This window comes from Oncorhynchus keta, chromosome 24, assembly GCF_023373465.1.
Source record: "Oncorhynchus keta strain PuntledgeMale-10-30-2019 chromosome 24, Oket_V2, whole genome shotgun sequence".
In the NCBI taxonomy this organism is placed as follows: domain Eukaryota; kingdom Metazoa; phylum Chordata; class Actinopteri; order Salmoniformes; family Salmonidae; genus Oncorhynchus; species Oncorhynchus keta.
In genome coordinates, this window is record NC_068444.1 from 28,538,210 (window position 1) to 28,558,904 (window position 20,695).

The window sequence follows — 20,695 nt, forward strand, 5'->3', positions numbered from 1 at the left end:
CAGAGTATGGGATTTGGTCTAAGTCCTACTCTGTTCCACTGGTCAAGCTGGGATGAGTGGGGGTTTTAGTAATAGATGGTTATCACACGTTCCAGTCCAACAAGTGGATAAAATGTGATGAAATGGACAGTCTGTTTTGGGTCTATTTGAATGTGTATCATGTGCAAGGGTAGTTTGTACTGCAAGCTGACTAAACATAATGAGGTGGGCTTTCTTACCCCCAAATGTATCCCATCCTGTCAGAGATTCTACAGAGGAATGTGCACAGATCTCAAGTCAGAAGTTGTCTCTGTTACTGTATCATTAACTACCCAGTTGCAGAGGGAGGGTAGTGAACAGTTGGTCGTTTTTGGATGAGGACTTCATCGTAGGGATTTACTCCTAAAATGAGATTGAGGGGATTTGTTTTGGGGGTACATTTATAGAGGGTTATGGTTATTTATAGATTTACAGAGGCTCTGCTCTGTGGTGCACATGTTGGAATTTATTTAACCCCTGCCCCCTGGCACCATTTTTGCACCTGCTCAACCCAACCTGTCACTCCACTGACTGGAGTAGATTTGACAGAGTAGATGTGTAGCTATTTCAGTGGCACACAACTGCAACTCTCAAATCAATTTGAGATTCAGATAAAACTTTGTTGACATACACTACCGTTCAAAAGTTTGGGGTCACTTAGAAATGTCCTTGTTTTTTAAAGAAAAGCACATGTTTTGTCCATTAAAATAACATCAAATTGATCAGAAATACAGTGTAGACATTGTTAATGTTGTAAATGACTATTGTATGGAATATCTACATAGGTGTACAGAGGTCCATTATCAGCAACCATCACTCCTGTGTTCCAATGGCACGCTGTGTTAGCTAATCCAAGTTTATCATTTTAAAAGGCTAATTGATCATTAGAAAACCCTTTTGCAATTATGTTAGCACAGCTGAAAACTGTTTTTTGATTAAACAAGCAACAAAACTGGCCTTCTTTAGACTAGTTGAGTATCTGGAGCATCAGCATTTGCTGGTTCAATTACAGGCTCAAAATGGCCAGAAACAAAGACCTTTCTTCTGAAACTCGTCAGTCTATTCTTGTTCTGAGAAATGAAGACTATTCCATGCAGGAAATTGCCAAGAAACTGAAGATCTCATACAACGCTGTGTACTATTCCCTTCACAGAACAGCACAAACTTGCTCTAACCAGAATAGAAAGAGGAGTGGGAGGCCCCGGTGCACAACTGTGCAAGAGGACAAGTACATTACAGTGTCTAGTTTGAAGGCCAGCATCCCGGAGTCGCCTCTTCACTGTTTACATTGAGACTGGTGTTTTGCAGGTACTATTTAATGAAGCTGCCAGTTGAGGACTTATGAGGCGTCTGTTTCTCAAACTAGACACTCTAATGTACTTGTCCTCTTTCTCAGTTGTCCACCCTGACCTCCCACTCCTCTATTCTGGTTAGAGCCAGTTTGCGCTGTTCCTTCAAAAACAAGGACATTTCTACGTGACCCTAAACATTTGAACGATAATGTACCTGTGGCACCGAGACGGTGTAAACAGGTGGAATACAGACTGGTGAAGAGACATTAACGATTGCTGAAAGTAAGACTGATAAAGACTTGTTTTGTTGATGAAGGAACCATTCAGTTGTTGTGACTGTCAGAGCTCTGGACCCTGTTAGATTCACAAATGACTCTTTCTCTGTCTGCCAACTGGAGACTCTACTAAACTCATTTCCTGGATTAGTCAGAGGGCGGTTGCCAGGGTGGATTGTATTAGCAATCTAATTTGTAAGACCCCCTATCTTCATGTTTAATGTCCACCACCACTGGACCAGAAGGGTCCATTTATTACCCGTTTTAAATGTACCTTCCCTGCTTTTGCCTGTTTTGTGTCTGTTTTGCTTGTTTCCCTGTTGATCTGATAGATGAAGGTGTGTTTTGCAGGGTGATATAATGGTCAGAGCAGATGTGGTGTAGGGAGGCTTCTGAAGGGAGCTCAGCCTCACATCTCGGCTGCTTAAACCAGGCGGAATGCTGCACTCATGTGGTGTGCTCAGTCTGAGCAGTGTTCAGTCTGGTTTAACCAGGCTAGCTTCCATGCACCTTCTCATTAACATCCATGATGAATCAGATAGTAATCAGCCAGATGAATTTACCCAGACGGTCCTATTAACCAGGAGACATATTAGAGCCTCTGGTCTCAGGCTGGGGAAAAACCAGGCTATGTTCTCTCTATGGGGTGGCAGGGTAGGCTAGTGGTTAGAGCGTTGGACTAGTAACTGAAAGGTTGCAAGTTCAAATCCCCGAGCTGACAAGGTACAAATCTGTCGTTCTGCCCCTGAACAGGCAGTTAACCCACTGTTCCTAGGCTGTCATTGAAAATAGGAATTTGTTCTTAACTGACTTGCAGAATATCATCCATCCAACAAGCAAATTACATACATCTAAATATATTTGCTGTAAAAAGCAATAATCTAATATGCGTTGAGTCGATGACTCACATTATTATAGAAATAGACTCAAATGAGTTTCTGGTAAACAGGATTTAAGATTTCTTGTGTTCTTGGTAATAATAATAAAATTCATTACATTTCTGCTTTGAAATAGGCCAAATTGAAATGAGCAGACATTTCCTATCATAGATAACATTGTGCCACTTGAAATAATAACTTTAGTCATTTCTCAATTGAGAGCTGTGTCAACTTGAACTTGAAACTAATTGCATCACATTCAGTCACAGTTCCACTGAGATTGTATAACCAAAGCGACGTTAACCCCGAGGATAGCCAGCTAATTATTGTCTCTATTTGGATGTTGAACTCCAGTCAGTGATTATTGTAGCTCCACATCCCTTCTATTGTCATAGAGCAACACGGACAGCAGCACAGTGAACCAGGAGGAAATGCTTGACTGGCTCTCTGTCTCACTACCTGACCCCCGGACACAAAGTGCAACATAGGATTACATAAAATAGTTAAGGGAACAGTCATTTTGACTTGACTAGTTAAAAAAAGTGAAATATAATTTTAAAAATACATTACACAGGCATTTGTTTAATTGTTAGTCTTATTAATATCATTGCTGCGATCAATGTTTAGAGCCCTGAGCACCTCTTGTAAGAACTCGAGTTGCCAACTGCTAAATTAGCACTGGGCAGCTCTTGGCTAGGCTCCCATGTTATTTAATTGGCAAGACATGGCTTTAGTTCACTGGTAATGTTATTCGGTTCTGTATAAAGGGAAACTGTGAAGTAAATACTGTATGTTTCCACAGTATCTGTACGCAGTGGCTTGGCATTAATATCAGTCTTGTCATGTTCCTGCTCTATGAAGAGAGATTTAGTGGGTGTATAGCCTATCTATCTGCCTCTTAGCTGGGTTAATGAAGCCGGATCACAGAGACCCTTCTCTGGTGGTTTCACTGAGAGAGAGAAAGAGAGAGGGATAAAGATGGAGAGAGATGGGGGAAGAGAGGGATAGAGATGGAGAGAGGGATAGAGATGGAGAGAGGGATAGAGAGGGGGATGAAAGAGGGATTGAGAGAGAGAGAGAGAGAGAGAGAGAGAGAGAGAGAGAGAGAGAGAGAGAGAGAGAGAGAGAGAGAGAGAGAGAGAGAGAGAGAGAGAGAGAGAGAGAGAGAGAGAGAGAGAGAGAGCGAGAGCGAGGGCACTCGTGTTCGCTTCACCTCAGCTCTAAGCCCTTGGGCAGTTAAAGAGTCTAGGGCGATGGTTGCGTTAATTTACCAAATTCGCATTTAATGAACGGAAACTTAATCTGGATTGGTTTTATTAATAGAATATTCCCGAGCATTAAAAGGGGTCAGAAAACACTTTCATGTGGAATAGTTAAGACCATTCACCTTTTTTTTCTCACGAATTAAGACAAATGTATCTGCTTTGATGTGTGTGACACGGAGTGTAACAAGATGCATCGGCAGTAGACGAAGGATGTTTCTCTCCCTGTGATCTCTCTCTTCTAGTACCTCAGGATCTCTCACTGGAAGAGAGGGGTGAGCTGTCAAACATCCGACGGAGGAAGAGAGAGCTGCTGGATGATATTGAAGTGGGTAGCCTTGAAGTTGCTTTGCCTCGGCTTCGTAGCTGGGAAAGCTTTGAGGAAGAGTGTCTTGTATTTTTCTGACGTGCTCGTGTACAGATGTAGGACCTTTAATTTGATTATACTGTTGCAGTACATTTTCTACACCGCCGGAAATGCAAACTTGTAGTGTATTCAAAGTCTAAAAAACACTTATAAAGTTTGTAATTTCCACTTTAAAATGTCCGACTTCATTTGCCCTGACAAAAAAAATTATCAACCCCAACAAACATGTTCATTAATTATAATCCATACAATAGTTATCATGTCCTGTTGCTGCAGGATAATTTTCCTGCTGTGAGAAACTTGTCAAATTAATATTCTACATCTGTAGCCTCTATCATTTTCTCAGAATTACTATTTTGGATCTCTGTCGGTGTCTCTGTTCATTCAACATATGTTTTTGTACAGTACTGCTTTCACTCTTGAAGAGTTTTCTCTGAATACAGCCTATTCCAAGAATCCAATTATATTTATTTTTCTTCCCCTCTCAAGCGCTTGAAGTTTGAGATAGCTGAAGTCATGACTGAGATTGAGCAACTAACATGTGTAGGAGAAAGGTGAGTGAACAGCCCATGGTCTCATTCACTGGTGCTTGCATTTGTTTTTCACTGTTCTAACTTGAATGGTGAAGAATTCTGTGCAGTGCTTTCAATCAACCGTAGTCGATGAACCATATCTAATTTCCATACCCAAAATGTGACAGAACTACCTTATAATCTCATTTATCACGATCAGCCTGCTTCGTTTCCCATCACTAGTTGATCCCTATTGGGACATCCGGTGAGAAAAGACATGTCTTAAATCTGGCTCAATGGGTCACAGGCACTAATGGGTCACAGGCACTAATGGGTCACAGGTGTCCGAACAGACCAAGGTTAAAAAGACACCTGTGGCTTTTTACACGTAAAGAAATAGTCATATGTTTGTAGGAGAGGTTGCTTGGTTGTATTGTGGGTTTTTCATGGCTTTCCTTCCATTTCATGTCTCACAGCAAAACAACACAGCGGAACAAACAAATCGCCATGGGGAGGAAGAAATTCAACATGGATCCTAAGAAGGTATTTTCATGTTTATGTGTATAACCAGACCCTCTGGGTTCAGGGAGGGCCACGTCTAAGTATTTTCTTCCGCCTTGGGATAGCTTTTGTGGTGGTGTTGTGTCCAGTAGAGTGAAAAGCCATGTTCACGTTTGCGTGTATGACCTCAAGTCTTTTATTTCAGTCCTGGTTTTCTGGGTGTTGTCCAGTAATGGAACCCTGTGATATACTGCTCTGCTAGAATCATTCACCCTTGATTGAGATAAACGGCCCACTGTCTGTCGTCCATTTTGTCTCCAGGGAATCCAGTTTCTCCTGGAGAACGACCTTCTGCAGCACACCCCAGAAGACATCTCTCAGTTCCTCTACAAGGGCGAGGGCCTGAACAAGACGGTCATCGGAGACTACTTAGGGGAGCGGTAAGCCATCCTATCTATCTACCTAGTAGAGAAACTGTTTTCCCTCCCTGTCGTGCTCCCAAAGCCACGCTGCAGATTTATGTCCACCGCGTGATTAGTCCATTCGCTCGGCGAATATAAGGCCATCCTAGCGGGATATTATGGTCTGGATTTATTGATGAAAGTGACCACCAGGTTCCCTTGGAATACAAATCACCTTGGCAACGAGTTGTCGTGGGTGTCTCTGGTCTCGTCTGCCCCGCTTATGCCAACTCTCTGTGGACACCTGCGTAGCAATAAAAAATACTTAATTCTCCACAACTCAGCCCAGAAACGCAATGTCAGGTGACAGAGGAGGGGCGTCAGCTTGAGACTAGAGATACGGCAGTTTAAAGGATTTAAAGACAGCACTGTTGGCAGCTTCAGATGATATCAGAAGTGAAAGACCGGGAGGTTAGGTTATATGAAAAACAGGAGGAATAGATGAATGGAGAGAGAGAGAGTCTATGTATTGAAAGAGATGTGCAGTGTGACGCAGAGTGTGTGTGTGTGTGTTTGCATCAGACTGTGTGTGTGTGTGTGTGTGTGTGTGTGTGTGTGTGTGTGTGTGTGTGTGTGTGTGTGTGTGTGTGTGTGTGTGTGTGTGTGTGTGTGTGTGTGTGTGTGTGTGTGTGTGTGTGTGTGTGTCAGACGTGGGTGTGTTGGAGTCAGTCGTCAATATTAAAAGTCTATATGTTAAATCTATGATCCCCCATACGTCCTCTACTGTTCCCGCCTCTAAACCCAGAGGGAATGATCAAAGAGCCAGCCCACTCAGTGGAAATAACTGTAAACATTGGTGGGGCGGCTATACTTAGCATTTAGTCCTAATTGAGTTTACGGTAGGATCTGGAACCTATCATTACACACACTGTAATTACAGATTTAATGGAGAGAAAGAGAGCGAGAGAGGGATGGAGAGGGAGAAAGAGTGGACGAATCTGTCTTAAATGACACAATCGGACAGGATCTTTGGTAATATGTTAGTAATCCTGTCCTGATTTCCTAGCTCCTCTTATTCCTCCGGTTGATACAATACAAGGTTGGATTTTTTTTCACAGATCATTGTTTTAAGTGAGATTCAGACATACATTAGTAATAAAGCTGTTTTTTTTTATCAGCTTCTTTCTCAGGTATTTCTCTCTGTACACACAGCAACTCGTATTTACTTGGAAAACATTGTTACAGAAACATTTCCTGAGTTTGGTTTCCTTCTGAAGTTTATGAGCGATACATTATACAATGAGTTTTCAGGCTCAGGAACATTAAATTGGATGTTAAATGAACCACCTCAGAGGACCACAGGCTACTATGCTTCAAAGGTGATGTTGACTTTCTTCAACAAATCTCTCTCACAAAAGACTGTTTTTCACCAATCAAATGCATCCTTGACCATGTCAAGCTTCAATAGCTCAGCACCTCAAGGTATTGGGATCCATTTCAATAGGCCAGCTGTTAAGATTGCTTCCAGACTCTTGCAGAGTTGTTTTGTATATCAATGAAGGAAGAACATTTTTTGGAATTCAAAGGAAAAGGCATTTGCTTGGGCAAAATAAATCATTTGCAGTGGAAATATTGTTTTTCCCTTCTGGGTTCAACCTGCATGTGTGGAACTATTCAATCTCTTCTCCGGGAAATGTTTTGGATATTCCCTTGACAATATTACCACTCTTTGCTTTGGAAAAATGCCTTGAGAAAAAAAACACTTCCTGATTAGAATACCTGTCTTTGTGTCCCCAGAGATGAGTTTAACCTCAAGGTGCTGCAGGCGTTCGTAGAGCTCCATGAGTTTGCTGACCTCAACCTCGTCCAGGCCTTAAGGTGAGCTGCATGTTTCCATCATCTAACAGGGAACAAACTAAACAAAACTGCTTTTATAAGGGACAGATGGAGACGTTTCTACATAAAAATAGACTCTATATGGTATACACTCAATACTGATGATGAAAGTTAATTGTGTTCATCTGTGTTCGATGAAGTGTCTGAATGTTTCGGCTCTCTGTCTGTTGCAGGCAGTTCCTGTGGAGTTTCCGTCTTCCTGGTGAGGCTCAGAAGATTGACCGGATGATGGAGGCATTTGCCTCGCGGTACTGCGGCTGTAATCCGGGGGTTTTCCAGTCAACAGGTCAGATCCTCAACATTCAACATTAAGTCTGTCTAGACCCACAGGGGTCAAAACGCTGCTACATTGAAACTTGACATTCACTATTGGTAAGCCCCATAGGAGCTCTGGTCAAAAGTAGTGCACTGTATAGGGAATAGTGTGCCATTTGGAATTTAGTGATAGTGAATGTCCATTCACTGTTTTAGATTAGTTCCTATGAGTTGACCACTGTGGGTCTTGGTCACCCTCAGCCTTGCATTCTCCTTATACGGAAGTAATTCAAATATCACTAATGAATACTTCCTGATCTTGATTGGAGACCTTTGCCGTTGCCATCTGTCCTGGGTCAAAAGTTCACTTGTGGAATCAACAACAAGTAGTTTAGCCACCAAAACATCTGGCCATGTAAGCATCTCTTAGGTGGATGAAATACAGTAGGAACGGATGAGACAACTTCTTATTCCCACACAATCCAGAATTATTTACAAAAAAGAGCTACAGTAAGGATAGTATTTCCACAATAGGTAATACATACTTTATAGTTCAATTTCTATGCCTGTCATGGCTCTATCCAGAGAGGGAGGGACTGTGCAGTGAATCTGTGCTCTTTTCACACAAGACACATCCCACTTGGCACAGAAGTCAATTCAGTGTCTATTCCGCATTGGTTCAATGTAATTTCATTGAAATGACGTGGAAACAACGTTGATTCAACCAGTGTGTGCCCAGTGGGATCTCTGCTCTGACTTAACCAGGGCAGAACAACAGTACTGTACCACTGTAGCACTGTAGAAACTATTACACTCAACGGAACGACTTGATTAGTGTAGTGTCAACAACGCAGCCACTGCCAGCTAGCCTACTTTAGCAGTACTGTATCATTTTAATCATTTTAGTCAATAAGATTCTTGCTACGTAAGCTTAACTTTCTGAACATTCGTGACGTGTAGTCCACTTGTCATTCCAATCTCCTTGCATTAGCGTAGCCTTTTCTGTAGCCTGTCAACTATGTGTCTGTCTATCCCTGTTCTCTCCTCTCTGCACAGACCATACAAACGCTCCACACCGCGTGGCCGCGACCACCCTAATCTGGTGGTCCCAGCGCGTACGACCCACGTGGAGTTCCAGGTCTCCGGTAGCCTCTGGAACTGCCGATCTGTGGCCAACAAGGCAGAGTTCATCTCAGCCTATGCCTCCCTCCAGTCCCTTGACTTCTTGGCACTGACGGAAACATGGATCACCACAGATAACACTGCTACTCCTACTGCTCTCTCCTCGTCCGCCCACGTGTTCTCGCACACCCCGAGAGCTTCTGGTCAGCGGGGTGGTGGCACCGGGATCCTCATCTCTCCCAAGTGGTCTTTCTCTCTTTCTCCCTTACCCATCTGTCTATCGCCTCCTTTGAATTCCATGCTGTCACAGTTACCAGCCCTTTCAAGCTTAACATCCTTATCATTTATCGCCCTCCAGGTTCCCTCGGAGAGTTCATCAATGAGCTTGATGCCTTGATAAGCTCCTTTCCTGAGGACGGCTCACCTCTCACAGTTCTGGGCGACTTTAACCTCCCCACGTCTACCTTTGACTCATTCCTCTCTGCCTCCTTCTTTCCACTCCTCTCCTCTTTTGACCTCACCCTCTCACCTTCCCCCCTACTCACAAGGCAGGCAATACGCTTGACCTCATCTTTACTAGATGCTGTTCTTCCACTAACCTCATTGCAACTCCCTCCAAGTCTCCGACCACTACCTTGTATCCTTTTCCCTCTCGCTCTCATCCAACACTTCCCACACTGCCCCTACTCGGATGGTATCGCGCCGTCCCAACCTTCGCTCTCTCTCCCCCGCTACTCTCTCCTCTTCCATCCTATCATCTCTTCCCTCTGCTCAAACTTTCTCCAACCTATCTCCTGATTCTGCCTCCTCAACCCTCCTCTCCTCCCTTACTGCATCCTTTGACTCCCTATGTCCCTATCCTCCAGGCCGGCTCGGTCCTCCCCTCCCGCTCCGTGGCTCGACGACTCCTTGCGAGCTCACAGAACAGGGCTCCGGGCAGCCGAGCGGAAATGGAGGAAAACTCGCCTCCCTGCGGACCTGGCATCCTTTCACTCCCTCCTCTCTACATTTTCCTCCTCTGTCTCTGCTGCTAAAGCCACTTTCTACCATTCTAAATTCCAAGCATCTGCCTCTAACCCTAGGAAGCTCTTTGCCACCTTCTCCTCCCTCCTGAATCCTCCCCCCCTCCTCCCTCTCTGCAGATGACTTCGTCAACAATTTTGAAAAGAAGGTCGACGACATCCGATCCTCGTTTGCTAAGTCAAACGACACCGCTGGTTCTGCTCACACTGCCCTACCCTATGCTCTGACCTCTTTCTCCCCTCTCTCTCCAGATGAAAGCGTCTTGTGACGGCCGGCCGCCCAACAACCTGCCCGCTTGACCCTATCCCCTCCTCTCTTCTCCAGACCATTTCCGGAGACCTTCTCCCTTACCTCACCTCGCTCATCAACTCATCCCTGACCGCTGGCTACGTCCCTCCCGTCTTCAAGAGAGCGAGAGTTGCACCCTTCTGAAAAAACCTACACTCGATCCCTCCGATGTCAACAACTACAGACCAGTATCCCTTCTCTCTTTTCTCTCCAAAACTCTTGAGCGTGCCGGCCTTGGCCAGCTCTACCGCTATCTCTCTCAGAATGACCTTCTTGATCCAAATCAGTCAGGTTTCAAGACTAGTCATTCAACTGAGACTGCTCTTCTCTGTATCACGGAGGCGCTCCGCACTGCTAAAGCTAACTCTCTCTCCTCTGTTCTCATCCTTCTAGACCTATCGGCTGCCTTCGATACTGTGAACCATCAGATCCTCCTCTCCACCCTCTCCGAGTTGGGCATCTCCGGCGCGGCCCACGCTTGGATTGCGTCCTACCTGACAGGTCGCTCCTACCAGGTGGCGTGGCGAGAATCTGTCTCCTCACCACGCGCTCTCACCACTCGCTATACACCAAGTCACTTGGCTCTGTCATAACCTCACATGGTCTCTCCTATCATTGCTATGCAGACGACACACAATTAATCTTCTCCTTTCCCCTTCTGATGACCAGGTGGCGAATCGCATCTCTGCATGTCTGGCAGACATATCAGTGTGGATGACGGATCACCACCTCAAGCTGAACCTCAGCAAGACGGAGCTCCTCTTCCTCCCGGGGAAGGACTGCCCGTTCCATGATCTCGCCATCACGGTTGACAACTCCATTGTGTCCTCCTCCCAGAGCGCTAAGAACCTTGGCGTGATCCTGGACAACACCCTGACGTTCTCAACTAACATCAAGGCGGTGTCCCGTTCCTGTAGGTTCATGCTCTACAACATCCGCAGAGTACGACCCTGCCTCACACAGGAAGCGGCGCAGGTCCTAATCCAGGCACTTGTCATCTCCCGTCTTGATTACTGCAACTCGCTGTTGGCTGGGCTCCCTGCCTGTGCCATTAAACCCCTACAACTCATCCAGAACGCCGCAGCCCGTCTGGTGTTCAACCTTCCCAAGTTCTCTCACGTCACCCCGCTCCTCCGCTCTCTCCACTGGCTTCCAGTTGAAGCTCGCATCCGCTACAAGACCATGGTGCTTGCCTACGGAGCTGTGAGGGGAACGGCACCTCAGTACCTCCAGGCTCTGATCAGGCCCTACACCCAAACAAGGGCACTGCGTTCATCCACCTCTGGCCTGCTCGCCTCCCTACCACTGAGGAAGTACAGTTCCCGCTCAGCCCAGTCAAAACTGTTCGCTGCTCTGGCCCCCCAATGGTGGAACAAACTCCCTCACGACGCCAGGACAGCGGAGTCAATCACCACCTTCCGGAGACACCTGAAACCCCACCTCTTCAAGGAATACCTTGGATAGGGTAAGTAAGGGTAAGTAATCCTTCTCCCCCCCCCCCCCCAAAAAAAAAAAAAAAAAAAAAAAAAAGATTTAGATGCAAGTGGGTGTTCCACTGGATGTCATAAGGTGTATGCACCAATTTGTAAGTCGCTCTGGATAAGAGCGTCTGCTAAATGACTTAAATGTAAATGTAAATGTAACTCCTAACACACTCAGTGGGGGCCTCTGTGGTAGAGACAGACAATGCACTCCGTAGCTCTGGACGGACGGACGGACGGACAGACAGACAGGAGTGCGTCAGAGGGAAACAGAGAATAATTATTTATGTACAGACATGGGCTGGTATGTGTCAGCAGGGAATTAATATACCACCAGTACAATGGAATGTCTACTTTCTACGGACTCTGGGTTTTAGGTTCCGTTAATCCCAAAATGTAGTGCAGGAGTGTCATGGATGCAGGAGAGCAGAGGAAAAGGAAAGAAGAAGTTGTTTATTGCTTCTAGATCAATATTCAGATATGATCGATATATTGAGAACAACAGTCTTCCCCAAACACATTAATTGACTCTAGTGTTTAGTATCCCTGGTTAACCTCAGTGAAAGGCAGAGAGGTGTGTCTGTTAAGGTGCGTATCAGTACTAAATATTCATTACTTCTCTCCCTCCTGCAGACACATGTTATGTGCTGTCGTTTGCCATCATCATGTTGAACACCAGCCTGCACAACCCCAACGTCAGAGACAAGCCCCCTGTAGAGAGATTCATCTCCATGAACAGAGGTATCAACGAGGGAGGAGACCTGCCAGAGGAACTACTCAGGGTAAGACAGAGATAGTGTGCGTGGAGAGGAAACCTTTCCTCCATTACTCAACCTTTTGTATTCTGTTTTGCAGAATTTATTTGATAGCATCAAAAATGAACCCTTCAAAATCCCAGAAGACGATGGCAATGATCTTACACACACGTTCTTCAACCCCGACAGAGAGGGATGGCTACTGAAACTAGGTGAGTGACGACCAAAGAATCCACATCTTGGTACTTGGTTCACCAACATACATACAAATGTACTATATCTGTATTCGCCACGTTTAGGGCAGATGGAAGTGTTAGCGATGCGAGAAATGTTGCGAACTTGGCGAAGCAACTCTTTCGTCTCGTATTGTGTTTCTGCACTACTGTCTCGTTCTTCTTCTGTTTCCCCCTCTCTCGCTCCAAGCGTGGTCTGTGTGATTCAGCTGCTCCTTGCTCTGTCGTTCCTTTTATGTCCTTACTGCGTCATTGTTGTCTCTGTTGAATTAGGTAGTGTTTTAAATGTGCCCTCTTGTTTTCCCTCACACCCTTTGACCTGTCACCTTTCTGTTCTTTGACTGGCTGTTTCTTCTTACTCTGCACTAGGAGGTAGGTACTCCCCCTAAATCCCAGTAGAAGTTACCCCTAACCACTGATACAGGGTCAGATTTTCCCCATCCCCATGAATGGTTATGGTTAGGATTGAGGGTGGCGGTAAACTGATACTAGATCTATGGTTTAGGACAGCTTCTACTCCTACTCTCCCTCCCTGCCTCCCACCCCTCTGCTTTACCTCATCCTGAGGTCCCATATGCTAACAACATTTAGCTCTTATCTTCCAAGTCAACAGATGTATTAGCTGCTGGCTGGTTAGTGGTCATCTATTAGCTTGATTGTTGCAGAGATGTGTGTGGATCTGTGACTTATGGTTGACAGGGGTGATGGGGTTATCTAGAATGGGTTGTGTGATCTCTTTGATCTTGGATGAGGATCCACCCATCACATTCCTCCTCTGACTGGCCAACATCTGTCTCACACAGCTCCCATTTATGTTAACCATGATAACATGCTATTTCACTTTTGGGGAACGGTGTATGGCCAGGATTTTTACGGCCCTCGTTACCTGACCAGGAAAAACTGAGGACCAGTTATTATTGGTTTGTAGCTAGAGTTTAAAAATAGGGACCCAGAGTGATCAGGAAAAACTCCTGGCCCTAAGAAGGGGTGCATTTCCTTTATATAGGTCATGGGTTTGCACTATGAGAATGTGTTCTGTATGCTAGCTACAGTATGTGCTGATCCTGTGATGTTCTGAGTTCCTCCATCCTGCTGCTGCTGCCCTCCAGGCCTGAAACACCTCCTGCTGTGAAACACCTCCTGCTGCTGCTGCCCTCCAGGCCTGAAACACCTCCTGCTGCCCTCCAGGCCTGAAACACCTCCTGCTGCTTCCTACTTCCTCCTATCTGGTTGCATGTCAAATGGAATCCTATTCACTATATAGTGCACTACTTTTGATCAGGGCCTGTGTATTGCACTATAGTGCATTCGGAAAGTATTCAGACCCCTTGACTTTTTCCACATTTTGTTATGTTACAGCCTTATTCTAAAATGTATTAAATAATTGTTTTGGCTTCATCAGTCTACACACAATCCCACTTAATGACAAAGAGAATTTATTAAAAAATAAAAACTTAAATACCTTATTTACATAAGTATTCAGACCCTCTGCTGTGAGACTAGAAATTGAGCTCAGGTGTATCCTGTTTCCATTGATTATCCTTGATGTTTCTACATCTTGATTGGAGTCCACCTGTGGTAAATTCAATTGATTGGTCATGATTTGGAAAGGCACACACCTGTCTATATTAGGTCCCATAGTTGACAGTACATGTCATAACAAAAACCAAGCTGTGAGGTCGAAGGAATTGTCTTAGAGCTCCAAGACAGGATTGTGTCCATGCACAGATTTGGGGAAGGGTAGTAAAACAATTCTGCAGCATTGAAAGTCCCCAAGAACACAGTGGCCTCCATCATTCTTCATGGGAGAAGTTTGGAACCACCAATACTCTTCCAAGAGCTGGCCTCCTGGCAAAACTGAGCAATCGGGGGAGAAGGGCCTTGGTCAGGGAGGTGACCAAGAACCAGATGGTCACTCTGACAGAGGTCCAGCATTCCTCTGTGGAAGGCCAACCATCACAACAGAACTGCACCAATCAGGCCTTTATGGTAGAGTGGCCAGATGGAAGCCCCTCCTCAGTAAAAGGTGCATGACAGCCCGCTTGGAGTTTGCTAAAAGGCATCAAATGGACACAGACAACAAGAAACAAGATTCTCTGGTCTGATGAAACCAAGATTGAACTCATTGGCCTGAATGCAATGCGTCACTTCTGGAGGAAACTTGGCACCATCCCTACAGTGAAGCACGGTGGTGGTGGCGGCATCATGCTGTGGGGATGTTTTATAGCGGCAGGGACTGGCAGACTAGTCAGGATCGAGGGAAAGATGAACGGAGCAAAGTACAGAGAGATCCTTGATGAAAACCTGCTCCAGCGCGCTCAGGACCTCACATTGGGGTGAAGGTTCACCTTGCAACAGGACAATGACCCTAAGCACACATCCAAGACAATGCAGGAGTGGCTTCGGGACAAGTCTCTGAATCTCCATGAGTAGCCCAGCCAGAACCCAGACTTGAACCCGATCAAACATCTCTGGAGAGACCTGAAAATAACTGTGCAGCGACACTTCCCATCCAACCTGACAGAGCTTGAGAGTATCTGCAGAGAAGAATGGGAGAAACTCCCCAAATATGATTTATTATTTATTTATTTAACTAGGCAAGTCAATCAACAAATTCTTATTTAGCAAACCCCGGCCAAACCCTAACCCGGACGACGCTGGGCATATTGTGCGCCGCCCTATAGGACTCCCAATCACGGCCAGTTGTGATACAGCCTGGAATCGAACCAGAGTCTGTAGTGACAACTCTAGCACTGAGATGCAGTGCCTCAGACCGCTGCACCACTCGGGAGCCCGGGTGTGTCAAGCCCAGGTGTGCCAAGCTTGTAGCATCATACCCAGGAAGACTCGAGGCTGTAATCTCTACCACAGGTGCTTCAACAAAGAATACTTATGTAAATGTGATATTTCCGTTTTTTAAAATTTGTAATAAATTAGCAAAAATTTCTAAAAACCCATTTTTTCTTTGTTATTATGGGGTATTATATACAGATTGATGGGGTAAAAATGATTTAATCCATTTTAGAATAAGTCTGTAACGTAACAAAATGTGGAAATAGTGAAGGGGTCTGACTACTTTCCAAATACACCGTACATAGAGAATAGGGTGCCCTATGGAATGCATCCTCTATCTATCCAATTTCCATGCCCCCCTCTCTTTCCATCCCACCAGCTGCGCTTGCCAGATCATTTTAGTTCCAATTTTCCTCTCTCAGAGTTGCAATAAGTCTGTATGCTAATTTTAGCATCCCTTTGGATGGAGCTACCTGATGGAGAAGCTGTGTTTTTTATGATGTAGTTAAAGAGGCCATTACAGCAGTCTGTCAGGTCGTGAAATGAGTCATTACAGCAGCCTGTCAGGTAGTTAAATGAGTCATTACAGCAGCCTGTGGGGTAGTTAAATGAGTCATTACAGCAGCCTGTCAGGTAGTTAAATGAGTCATTACGGCAGCCTGTCAGGTAGTGAAATGAGTCATTACAGCAGCCTGTCAGGTAGTTAAATGAGTCATTACAGCAGCCTGTCAGGTAGTTAAATGAGTCATTACGGCAGCCTGTCAGGTAGTGAAATGAGTCATTACAGCAGCCTGTCAGGTAGTTAAATGAGTCATTACGGCAGCCTGTCAGGTAGTGAAATGAGTCATTACAGCAGCCTGTCAGGTAGTTAAATGAGTCATTACAGCAGCCTGTCAGGTAGTGAAATGAGTCATTACAGCAGCCTGTCAGGTAGTGAAATGAGTCATTACAGCAGCCTGTCAGGTAGTTAAATGAGTCATTACGGCAGCCTGTCAGGTAGTGAAATGAGTCATTACAGCAGCCTGTCAGGTAGTGAAATGAGTCATTACGGCAGCCTGTCAGGTAGTGAAATGAGTCATTACAGCAGCCTGTCAGGTAGTGAAATGAGTCATTACGGCAGCCTGTCAGGTAGTTAAATGAGTCATTACAGCAGCCTGTCAGGTAGTTAAATGAGTCATTACGGCAGCCTGTCAGGTAGTTAAATGAGTCATTACGGCAGCCTGGCAGGTAGTGAAATGAGTCATTACAGCAGCCTGTCAGGTAGTTAAATGAGTCATTACGGCAGCCTGTCAGGTAGTTAAACGAGTCATTACAGCAGCCTGTGAGGTAGTGAAATTAGTCATTACAGCAGCCTGTCAGGTAGTTAAATGAGTCATTACGGCAGCCTGTCAGGTAGTGAACTGAGTCATCACAGCAGCCTGTCAGGTAGTGAAATGAGTCATTACAGCAGCCTGTCAGGTAGTTAAATGAGTCATTACAGCAGCCTGTCAGGTAGTGAACTGAGTCATCACAGCAGCCTGTCAGGTAGTTAAATGAGTCATTACGGCAGCCTGTCAGGTAGTGAAATGAGTCATTACAGCAGCCTGTCAGGTAGTGAACTGAGTCATCACAGCAGCCTGTCAGGTAGTTAAATGGAAGCGACTGAGCTGCCCTAACTGAGGTTAGAGCTCTGTAGGTGTACTCTGCTGTGAGTCTAGTAGAGCTCCCCTCTATGTGGAACATCAGCATAAATACATAAATCAATGTCAGGTTTTGACATGATATGGCAGGCAGGCTGACATCTGTGCTTTGAGTATTGCATGGAAAATACAGTGAACTGCAGGGGCCCCCATATACCTATTTTAGAATGTCAGTATGTTTGTACAATATGTAAACAGTGCATTCCACATAAAACTATAGGATTCTATAGCACTCTATAAGTAAACTAATAATAATAATATACTGAGTGGACAAAACATTAAGAACACCTGCTCTTTCCATTACAGACTGACCAGGTGAAAGCTATAATCCACTTAAATCAGTGTGGATGAAAGGTAGGAGACAGGTTAAAGAAGGATTTTTAAGCCTTGAGACATGGATTGTGTGTATGTGTCGCATTCAGAGGGTGAGTGGGCAAGACAAAATGTTTAAGTGCCTTTGAACAGGGTATGGTAGTAGGTGCCAGGCAGACCGGTTTGTGTCAAGAACTGCAACGCTGCTGTGTTTTTCCTGCTCAACAGTTTCCCGTGTGTATCAAGAATGGTCCAGCACCCAAAGGACATCCAACCAACTTGATACAATTGTGGGAAGCATTGGAGTCAACATGGGCCAGCATCCATGTGGAAAACTTTTGACACCTTGTAGTTTCATGCCCCGACAAATTCAGACTGTTCTGAGGGCCAAAGGGGTTGGAACTCAATATTAGGAAGGTGTTCCTAATGTTTTGTACATTCAGTGTTGTACAATGTATTATCATTACATGGATTATTGACTGCTTGCATCATTTTGCATGAAATAATCCTTATCTGTACAACTGTAGAGAATTATATGTCTGGATTTATCTACTGATTGAGACTTGACTCAAGGAGAGAAGGGTTAACCTTAACTCCAAATTGTGAGGAGATATTCTTCTTGAAAAAAATGCAATGTCTGAGAATTGTATCTTGTTACTCATTCTGTTCTTCACACTTCCTGGTCGGTTGGACAGACAGACTGGCTTTGGCTGCCTTCACGGTACAGAGAGAGCGATTCGGCCAATGGAAAACAGCTGAGTTGAGACTGATAAATGCTTCTAGAAATAGGCCCAAAATCCCCATTTTGAATTGTTAGTACTTGAAGTATACTCATTATGTCAAACACTTGAACATGTTTCCATTGGTTAGTTTACAGAAATGCGGAATGAGTAATTGTCCCTCTGTATCTTTTCACTTTATATCCATAAAATAATGAAATAAATTAAGATGTGTCACTTAATTTGAGAGGCAAATGTCTTTATTATGTAGTGGGTTGGGTATACTGTCACATGCCTAGCCATCCCTGACCAATGAACCATGCTCCCCAGCTCCGGCTGAGCCAACGCAATGCCGTCACACGTGAAAGGCTACGTTTCTAGGATTCTCACCCAAATTGAACACACATTTTGACTGTTTTCACAAGCAATACCGCACATTGCGTAGGGCCCTCTGGGGACCGGGAGGGGAGGCTGGGGGGGAATATTGGACCACTGATTGAATCAGCTTAATGGGCAGACTGCTGATCAGAACCAGATGTGGCACGTGGAGGGGTAGGGTTGGAAGGTTTGGGGGTAGGTTGGGGGGTAGGAGGGCTAGGATAGGGTAGGGGTAGGGTACTCCTCCTAAGGACTGAGGGCTGGGCTATAGGCTAGTCTGTCTGTCTCAACATTGAGTCTCAATGGAAATATGCATAACTGCTTTTGCAGTTTGCATTGAAATGTGTCTGAGAGAAAGGCTGTGCTGGTTGCTTCAACGTTGACACTAAGCAGCCTCCATCTTACACCCTTGTAGTTGCTTTTCCATAGTATTGTAAAGGCCCAAGTGATTAATGTAGCATCCACACGTAGCCCTGGGGTCTATTCAGGCGGGTGTAACATTACAGAACATTCAGATAGAAATGTATTGTGTATGTAGAATATAGGGAATCATGTCAGCTCTAAACATGACATTTCTATCTGCAATACTAGCAGTATCATCTCATTGGCTGTGTAGCCTACAACACTCCCTCTCCGCATGGCTTGGCCATTTGCTCTTCTCTCTCTCTGTGATGATGTTACTATGTTGTTACTCAACATGTCTGGTATGTTTCTCTACAGGTGGAAGAGTGAAGACCTGGAAGAGACGGTGGTTCATTCTGACTGACAACTGCCTGTACTATTTTGAATACACAACGGTAAGTTAGCGTGGGGTTTTGTCAATGAGAGAGAGAGAGAGATAAATTATAGGCAGACAGTCAGAGAGAGTGGCTATTGTATGTCATTTGTAGCCAGTCAGCCACAGCCAGTCTGTAGCAGATGCAGCCCGGCCCTTTGACCTAAATGCACCCCGGGCCAGCAATTAACACGATGCATGGAAAACATCTGGGCGGTCTGCTGCACATCTGGCCTAGCCCAGACCCCTCCCCCATTACCCTACACACGCTGACACACATAGGCACAAACCAGCACACCCATACACACTGCTTAGAGCCCACCCCCCAGCACTGAGCACTGAGCACCCAGCCCAGTCCAGTCCCCGGGCATCCCATCCCTGCTGTGTTCTCTCATTAAGAGAAAGACTGTGGACGACAGGGGGGCTGTTCTGCTCTGTTCTTCAAGGTCTCCTCAGCTTCCAGACTACCCCCAGACTCCCATCCTGCAGAGCCTCCCAGACACAATAGAAATCCACTGTAGGATTGGGTTACTTCTCCCCTAGGTACACCACTCTGTGTGACCTCAGTGTGAACAATAACAGTATAGTACAGTTGTAATGTGTGTAGGATACAGACCATGTACAGTTAGGAAGTTACTTTGTTTTCCTGTCTTGAGTATGACTGATTTATACACCCTTATGTGTATATAAAACCTACTTGTAGTTTTTGAAATCCCTTACCAAAAACAGGCTTCTGGTAAACAGTTGTGGCACACTATGTAGTTTTTGCCAAAACTTGCAGGAAGTTTGCCACAACAAATTCATTTATGTAAGGGCAGCTGCATAAATCAATTGCCATATAACTATATGCAGTGTGTTTATATATTAAATCATGTATTGAATGTGTTCTTTGCGTTGTCTCCAGGACAAGGAACCTCGTGGGATCATTCCTCTAGAGAACCTTAGCATAAGAGAGGTGGATGAGCCCAGGAAGCCTGTAAGTTCCCCAAAATATGGAAAGAAAACAATGCATGAGAATGGGCAAATTAAATTAACTGGATACTTAGTCTCTGTGTACTTTCCACTTGAATATTCACCCTAGCTAATTATTTATCTCCCTCTCTCTCTAACCCTGTCGTCCAATTAGAACTGTTTCGAGCTCTACAACCCCAATCACAAGGGTTCATTGATCAAGGCGTGTAAGACTGAGGCGGATGGCCGGGTCGTCGAGGGCAACCACACAGTGTACAGGATTTCAGCGCCCACTACAGAGGAGAAGGAGGAGTGGATCAAATCCATCAAGTACGTTTTCGCTGTAACCCACCTAAGGTTTTTGCCCACCATGTAAACACAACCAAGAGTCTGCTACGAGACACCAGTGGTTCAAAATCAAATCAAATGTTATTTGTCACATACACATGGTTAGCATATGTTAATGCGAGTGTAGCGAAATGCTTGTGCTTCTAGTTCCGACAATGCAGTAATAACCAATGAGTAATCT

At 45.0% G+C, this 20,695-nt stretch overlaps 1 protein-coding gene and 1 long non-coding RNA gene across 2 annotated transcripts in view; both read left to right on the top strand.

The window, feature by feature from the left end:
* The window catches only part of LOC118402929 (cytohesin-3-like), a 39,638-nt gene that overhangs the window by 13,201 nt on the left and 5,742 nt on the right, over positions 1-20,695 (top strand). Inside the window, exons 2-12 of the mRNA XM_035801300.2 lie at positions 3,971-4,053; positions 4,582-4,646; positions 5,081-5,147; positions 5,427-5,545; positions 7,304-7,384; positions 7,576-7,688; positions 12,205-12,353; positions 12,427-12,538; positions 19,161-19,237; positions 20,120-20,191; positions 20,342-20,496. Coding sequence (XP_035657193.1) covers positions 3,971-4,053; positions 4,582-4,646; positions 5,081-5,147; positions 5,427-5,545; positions 7,304-7,384; positions 7,576-7,688; positions 12,205-12,353; positions 12,427-12,538; positions 19,161-19,237; positions 20,120-20,191; positions 20,342-20,496 — 1,093 coding nt within the window. The remainder of the gene's footprint in view (positions 1-3,970; positions 4,054-4,581; positions 4,647-5,080; positions 5,148-5,426; positions 5,546-7,303; positions 7,385-7,575; positions 7,689-12,204; positions 12,354-12,426; positions 12,539-19,160; positions 19,238-20,119; positions 20,192-20,341; positions 20,497-20,695) is intronic.
* On the top strand, positions 15,738-16,643 carry LOC127911433 (uncharacterized). The gene is made up of 3 exons (XR_008078478.1): positions 15,738-16,051; positions 16,085-16,183; positions 16,283-16,643. It is a non-coding gene; the product is annotated as an uncharacterized LOC127911433 (long non-coding RNA).